The following is a 7530-nucleotide window of genomic DNA, read 5'->3' as shown; positions in this document are numbered from 1 at the left end:
GCAACTATAGCAATTTGTAAATATATATTTATATATATATATATATATATATATATATATATATACAGGGTGAGTCATTTTAATCTTTAATCTCAATTATCTCGTTGGCAAAGCATGCCAGCGAAAAAAGTTTCAGGTAAAAGTTTTAGGATTTTTCCGTGGCTATCTGATGATGACCTTGACAATGTCATTGAGCGTGACCTTCAAGGTCATTTGAAGGTCAAGTCGATTTTTTCAAATAGAAACCCCTACTTTTGGCACCAGAAATGGAAAGAGCGGGAAATTTTACGTTTGATTATGACCTTGCCTTGACCTTGAATTCAATGGTCAAGGTCGTTGGTCATGCCGATAACAGTACAACTGGTTAGCTGAACTCGAATGCATTCAAGGAGAAAATGTTACCCACAAAAGTTTTCAGTTTTCTCTCCGGCTGACGAATGGTCATCTTGACCCTGTCGTTAAACAGGATCTTCAAGGGCATTTCAAGGTCAAGTTGATTTTTTTAAATGGAAACCCCTACTTTTAGCCCCATAAATGAAAAGAGAGTGACATGCGTTCAAAAATGAAAAAATTTTCAATATTTTCTAAAATTTTCGTAATTTTTTCAGTTTTCAAAAATTTTCAAAGTCATTCCATTATTTTGTATTAGTGTCAATTTTTGAGAGTGAACTACTCTTAACAGTTATGTAGATAGCAAATTAGTGCAGAACAGCTTAATCGTGTTTTTTACTTCTTGTAAATCGATAATTATTATTGAAAAAAATCTGTTTCCCTGTTTACTGGTCTGTAACAAATTATTTTGATTTTGATCATGGCTGATTATGGTCCCAACGAAATCGTTGATATGATCATGATTTTGAGAGAAAGTCGAAATAATTATGCAGCAGCTGCCGATAACAGTACAACTGGTTAGCTGAACTCGAATGCATTCAAGGAGAAAATGTTACCCACAAAAGTTTTCAGTTTTCTCTCCGGCTGACGAATGGTCATCTTGACCCTGTCGTTAAACAGGATCTTCAAGGGCATTTCAAGGTCAAGTTGATTTTTTTAAATGGAAACCCCTACTTTTAGCCCCATAAATGAAAAGAGAGTGACATGCGTTCAAAAATGAAAAAATTTTCAATATTTTCTAAAATTTTCGTAATTTTTTCAGTTTTCAAAAATTTTCAAAGTCATTCCATTATTTTGTATTAGTGTCAATTTTTGAGAGTGAACTACTCTTAACAGTTATGTAGATAGCAAATTAGTGCAGAACAGCTTAATCGTGTTTTTTACTTCTTGTAAATCGATAATTATTATTGAAAAAAATCTGTTTCCCTGTTTACTGGTCTGTAACAAATTATTTTGATTTTGATCATGGCTGATTATGGTCCCAACGAAATCGTTGATATGATCATAATTTTGAGAGAAAGTCGAAATAATTATGCAGCAGCTGCCAGACTTTATGCTGAACGCTATCCCAATAGGAGACACCCAAGTAATGTTACTATTCAAACCTTAACTCAGAGAGCTCGAAATGGAGCTTTTGTTCGTCAACGCCGTCATCATGAATACGACGAAAACGATCCTCGTGTTATTACCATTCTAGCGATTATTCATCTTGATCCTCACATTAGTACTCGACAAATAGAAAGAGAAATAGGTATACCTCAATCAACAGCATCCCGAATATTGAGAGCGAGAAGATATCATCCATATCACATAACATTAACACAACAGTTAACTCCAAATGATATGATTTTGCGAGTACGTTTTTGTCGATGGGCAATACGAATGATTCAACAAGATCAAGACTTTTTCAGGTACGTTCTTTTTTCAGATGAATCAACATTCAGAAACACTGGAGAATTGAATAGACATAATTGCCATTATTGGTCAGATGAAAATCCTCATTGGTTCAGGCCCATAGACAATCAACACCGCTGGAGTGTTATTGTCTGGTGTGGAATCATCAATGGCTATTTGATTGGTCCTTATTTCGTTGAAGAGAACGTGAATGGGGTAAACTTTTTGAGATTACTTCGAGACATTTTACCTGAATTACTAGAAAATGTAGACCTAGCCACAAGGCTAAGAATGTGGATCCAATTAGATGGAGCACCACCATATTATGCACGCATTGTTCGTGATTATTTAAACACCCGCTACAATGGCAGGTGGATTGGGCGAGGTGGCCCAGTTGCCTGGCCCCCTCGTTCACCTGATTTAATCCCTCCCGATTTTTACTTATGGGGATATCTTAAGAATGTTGTTTATGCTCAACGGCCAACAACGCGAGATAATATGATCGAACGCATTCGTACAGCTTGTGCAGCAATCCCTCGAGATGTTCTACTTAGAACCATAAGACAATTCAGAGCTCGACTTGATCTTTGCATCCAACAAAACGGCGGTAATTTCGAACAATTAATCAATGGTTAACTCCAGTTAACATTCCATAAAAATACCAAAAAAATAACAAAAAGGGAAAAAACAAAAAAAAAACAAATAACAAAAAATACAAAAAAAAATAAAACAAAAAATGGGATCCTAAATCCTTTTGACAACCTCCTCGATGGTGCATCCTGGGTTCGGCTGATGTCAAAGGTAATTTCCGCACAAAAGATGATTTGTTTCCAAAATCACATGTTCGAACGTAAAATTTCCCGCTCTTTCCATTTCTGGTGCCAAAAGTAGGGGTTTCTATTTGAAAAAATCGACTTGACCTTCAAATGACCTTGAAGGTCATGCTCAATGACATTGTCAAAGTCATCATCAGATAGCCAGGGAAAAATCCTAAAACTTTTACCCGAAACTTTTTTCGCTGGCATGCTTTGCCAACGAGATAATTGAGATTAAAGATTAAAATGACTCACCCTGTATATATATATACACATACATACATACATATGACGTTTCAACGCGACAAAAGTTGACATGGTCAAAATTTATTCGTTTTGCGTTTTGTACCAAAAGTTAAACACCTACGCAGCCAATTACGTAAACATTTTAATACAAAAATATTACAATTTTACTTACTTTTTGCTGTAGATTTTACGGGAGTCAGTTCCTTAGGCTTAGGTGGCGCGAAATGTTTATCACATTGTTCGGTATGCATTAAGCAGCAAGCCATTATCTTCAAAAGACTTTTTTCTTTGTTTAAGCCTATTTTGATGAATACTGGGCATTCACATTTAAGGCTTGGTTTGGATTGCCTGATATTTTTTCCTCTTGTTTTAAACTGGCCTGCACACTTGCATTCGTATGTAACTGACTTGTACATCAGTATATCGTTTCCGGGAAAGCAGCTACCATGGACCTATCCAAGTATTTTCCCCTTTCGAGCAGCGTAATCTTTTAAATACTTGTCCAGTATTTGAAAAGACTCAAAAGTCTTACCAACTCTTGGATCCTCAGTGTCCGTCGTGGATGACATGGTTTAGAGCCGGCAAAGTTCCTTTGTCCGTTGTCGTAAGTATTAGCGCGTATGCACTCGTCGAAAGCCACAGCAATACTGACGATGACGATCGCGTGCTGCCGGGTGCCGGTGCCGGCGGAGCTATCCAAACAGCGGCTCTCCTTCTCTTTACACGATCCGTGAAGCTTCCTTGGTTTAGAAAGCGCTTAAGCGCACTAGTATATGAAAACTATGCCTATGCTGTCACGTACGCGAGGAAGGGGAGCATTTCCAAAAAGTGTGCGTAATTGGTGCGGTCTAGAGTATTTTAGTGCTTTCTGTTGTTTTTATCAAAAGACTTGGTACATACATGAATTGTGAATTCTGCCGCATCTATAAGCTGACGAGCAGCGTCAGTGAATAACGAGTGAATTCTCGGAGATACGTATGTACACTGTTATGGCAATAATAACACAGTCGAATATCATTGAGAAGGGTAAAAACAATCGCGGCTCACGTGGAACTTGTAGTTTTAAGCTCGCGTATTGCCAGCAAACATTTCCAGTACTGTGATTTTTAAAGTAAAAATAAAGATGTTGATATAGAGATCAATGTATAACTATTAAATATCAATGTATAATAATTGAATTTATAGGTCTAATTAATTTTTCAGAACGATCAAGAATGATTGTGAAGCATTTATTTATGTAACTTTAACTCAAGATGGTCAAAAACTAAGAATAAAATACATCAATCTGCAACATACGAATCATGAAGGTTCTGAAGTAAGGTGTTCAAGTATTAGTTTAAATAAGAAAATGTTATTATCTACACATAAACTTATTCTTTTTTAACATTATTATTTATATTATTTTAGTTATTTTTTTGAATATCTACCTGAAAATAGAAAACTAAAAAATGAAGAAGACAAGGAACTAGTAGAGAAATTACTTACCTTAGGCTGCCCCAAACCTCGAATACAAGATGAAATGTTGAATACAAAAGGGATACATTTGACTGCCAAAGATGTACAAAATTTCAACCAAAATTTAAAAGCTAAAGATGATGATGCATTAAACAGCTTTGTAAAGCTATTACGAAATAAATATCGTGAGTGCAATTGAAATATTTTTAATTATTTGCCATCTATTCAATTATTATCTATCTACTTCTTATCATATTTTAACAAAGAACAATATTTTATTTTTTTAGTAAATGATAGTTTCGTTCAACTTTTGTCTGTACTTAGTATGTTTTACTTTTATGTTGCAGATGCTACAGTAGATGTTTCCTATGAAGTAAGGGATTACCTTGGAGTTAGAAAGAAGGTTTTTCAAAGTCTATTCTTTACTACAGAAAAAATGAAACAAGACTTTGCCGCGTGGCCTGAAATGATTTTTGTCGATACCACCTACAATTTATTCAAACGTAAGCTCCCTTTACTTTTGCTGTGTGTTCGTGATACAATGGGACTCGCTCATATTATTGGTGTTGGTCTGCTGGCCAATGAACAAAAAGAGACTTTAAGAAGTTTGTTCGAAAATTTAAAAAAATGAATGGTGACATATGCAAAAAAATCGAGTGCTTTATGACAGATAAAGATTTAGTTGAAAGAGCAGTCATAAAAGAAGTATTTCCAGGTACCTTTTTGTACATGTGTGAATTCCATGTACTCAAAATATATGCAAGAACAATTACTACCGGCTCTATGAAAATAACGCCTAAAGCTAGAGGCATAGCACTTGACTTGTTACATAAGTTGACAAAAAGTACTTCAAGAGAGCAGTATGATCACTTTTATAAGACTTTTTGTAAGACAGTTTCAGATGCAGTACGTATTTATAATAATAGTAACTGGCACAACATTACTGAGTCATGGACAAGATACTTACTTAGTAAAAATAACTATGGAAATTATATAAATAATCCAGTGGAATGAACGAATGCTCGCCTAAAAGATGAGATTCCTTCACATAGTACTCTAGTAAAATTTGGAGAATGTTTCTTCAGGTACTATAATCGCAGGAATTCAGTAATAAAAATGCGACTGGGTGAAGATATTTACAAACATCCCATCCGGGGATATCCGCAAGGTTCTCCAGAATATCTGTACCAACAACTTCTCACTCCAGCTGGTTTTCAAAAACTTATTGTCGAATTCTCCAGACGTAAACCTATGTCATTTATAGAAATCAATAACACTTTTCAAGTGCGTTGGATACGATACGGGTATGCTATTCTGAGAGTTAGTTCAGAAGTATGTGAATGTAATGAATTAAGCTACCCTGCAGACATATGTTTGCTGTACGAGAACATTTTAGACTCCCTCTTTTTAAGAATAGCCATTGTCCAGAAAGATGGACCATGCAGTATAACATTAACAATCAAGCAGTACTCCAATCAACGCAAAAGATACAACGTTACTCATACCTTCTTATACCACCCATGAAACACCATCGAAAAAACCAATGGAATTTTCTACTAGATTAAAGCTTATGAAAGAAGTAGCTGGTAGTTTAGCAAGTATTGGAAGTACTGCTACTTCGAAACGCTTTGAAGAAAGATTAGATATCCTAAGGAAAATAGAATCAGCATGGAGAAAAATATATCTGTTAAAGTCATTGCAGATGATTATGACGATTTAACCAATTTTTCTCACTTATCTATTGATGATCAACATGAATTGAACATTGGAAATACTGAAAATAAAACAGACGGTTCTAATACTAGTATTATTCTACCAATACCATTAAAGATAAGTGGAAGGCCATCAAATATTCCAAGAAGTAACACAAATGGCAGTCGAAAAAATGAAGAAAAAAAAGAAATAATAATTCATAAAGACTTTGACTTGTCTTGGCACCGGATGTTGACTTGACTGACATGTGCACAAAGTGCACCATGCAATTTAAGTCAATCTGCATGATTGGCAATTGTCTGAGCTATCATAGCTCATTTATATTCTTTCCTAGGATAGAAAGTTTTAAGTATTTATAGTCTGATTCATTTAGAGCTGTGTGTACTAAAAAGCGAACTTTCAATTTAACCAGGTAAAACTTTGTGTAATTTATCAGCTACGAATAATTACTTTTTAAATCTTATTTTGACGCGCAAGAAATTTGATATGTATTATAACATATAAAATAAAAATAGGTAATAACCATATAAAATGCATACATATAAATTTGTAGATACTCCTTTAATTTTTGATTAAAAAATCCTCATGCCATATAGATTTTTCTCTCTATAGACATTGCATTTTCGAATTGCCTTGGATAACCTATTAATTTGTCTTATATAGGTACCTGCATACTTCCTGAATCACATACTTATGGGGTATGTCAAATCGACAGAATGTCAATATTTCTGCCGTCTGCTATCGCGGGTACAGCAAATAATATAGGTATGGCGCCTTCACGTTCAATTTCCGTGCCACCTATACACGCGTCCGCAATACAATTTTTAGAGGTTAGCGTATACGCTATTTTTTGTTAGCCGAAAAAATAAATTTTTTTGCGCACGCTAAAGTTGTGTCTAGCGTACGCTAAAGTTGTTGCGTACGCTAAACAAAAATTTAATCGCGTCTCTAAAAGCATTTTCCGGAAAATCTCGCGTACGCTTATTTCACCTTCGCGTACGCTATCGCAATTTTCCAGAAGGGTTTCTAATCGTCGCGTACGCTAATTTTACCTTCGCGTACGCTTCAGAGGCCTCCTAGACAGACTCTATTTTCAACCTATAATTTTTATATCTCTGCGCACTGATGTATATAACATACATCTGTGCCATAGTTTATTTATAGTATATTTTAACACTAAAAATTTCGTTTTGATGTATGTAGATACTATGAAAAGGCAGATCAAAGTTAACACCTATGGCAAAGATGTCAACAGCAAGTGATTTAAGTTCTACAGACGAGCCAACTGTTACTATTTAACCATAAACATTTTATTTTTGCAAACTTATTTAAATTTCTTCTACATAAATTTATTTTGCATCCTGTTCAAAGTAAATTCGTATTTTTTGTACGTGTCATATAAAAAAATACCAATTTAAAAAACAATTATAATGATTTTATATTTTACAATTTATAAATAACTTTTAGAGTTTCCAGGATGATATAATTAAGAAATACGCAAAGACTTTAAATATAA

At 34.5% G+C, this 7530-nt stretch overlaps 1 protein-coding gene across 1 annotated transcript; it reads left to right on the top strand.

Annotated features, from left to right (window-relative positions):
• The first annotated feature begins 4258 nt into the window (after positions 1–4258).
• Positions 4259–6421, top strand: LOC116416682. Its single transcript, XM_031925861.1, has 2 exons — positions 4259–4486; positions 4649–6421. The coding sequence occupies exons 1-2, from the start codon at positions 4366–4368 to the stop codon at positions 4930–4932; spliced, it is 405 nt and encodes a 134-aa protein (XP_031781721.1). The 5' UTR covers positions 4259–4365; the 3' UTR covers positions 4933–6421.
• Positions 6422–7530: the final 1109 nt, after the last annotated feature.

Source organism: Nasonia vitripennis (assembly GCF_009193385.2).
Source record: "Nasonia vitripennis strain AsymCx chromosome 3 unlocalized genomic scaffold, Nvit_psr_1.1 chr3_random0005, whole genome shotgun sequence".
Classification (NCBI taxonomy): Eukaryota; Metazoa; Arthropoda; class Insecta; order Hymenoptera; family Pteromalidae; genus Nasonia; species Nasonia vitripennis.
This window is presented reverse-complemented; position numbering and strand designations above follow the sequence as displayed.

What these genes read in the sequence shown, in the direction of transcription:
- LOC116416682 (XM_031925861.1), top strand. Translation starts at nt 4,366, where the DNA reads ATGTTGAATACAAAAGGGATACATTTGACTGCCAAAGATGTACAAAAT. An exon ending in GCTATTACGAAATAAATATC is followed by an intron (nt 4,487 to 4,648) that starts GTGAGTGCAATT and finishes TTTATGTTGCAG; the next exon opens with ATGCTACAGTAGATGTTTCC.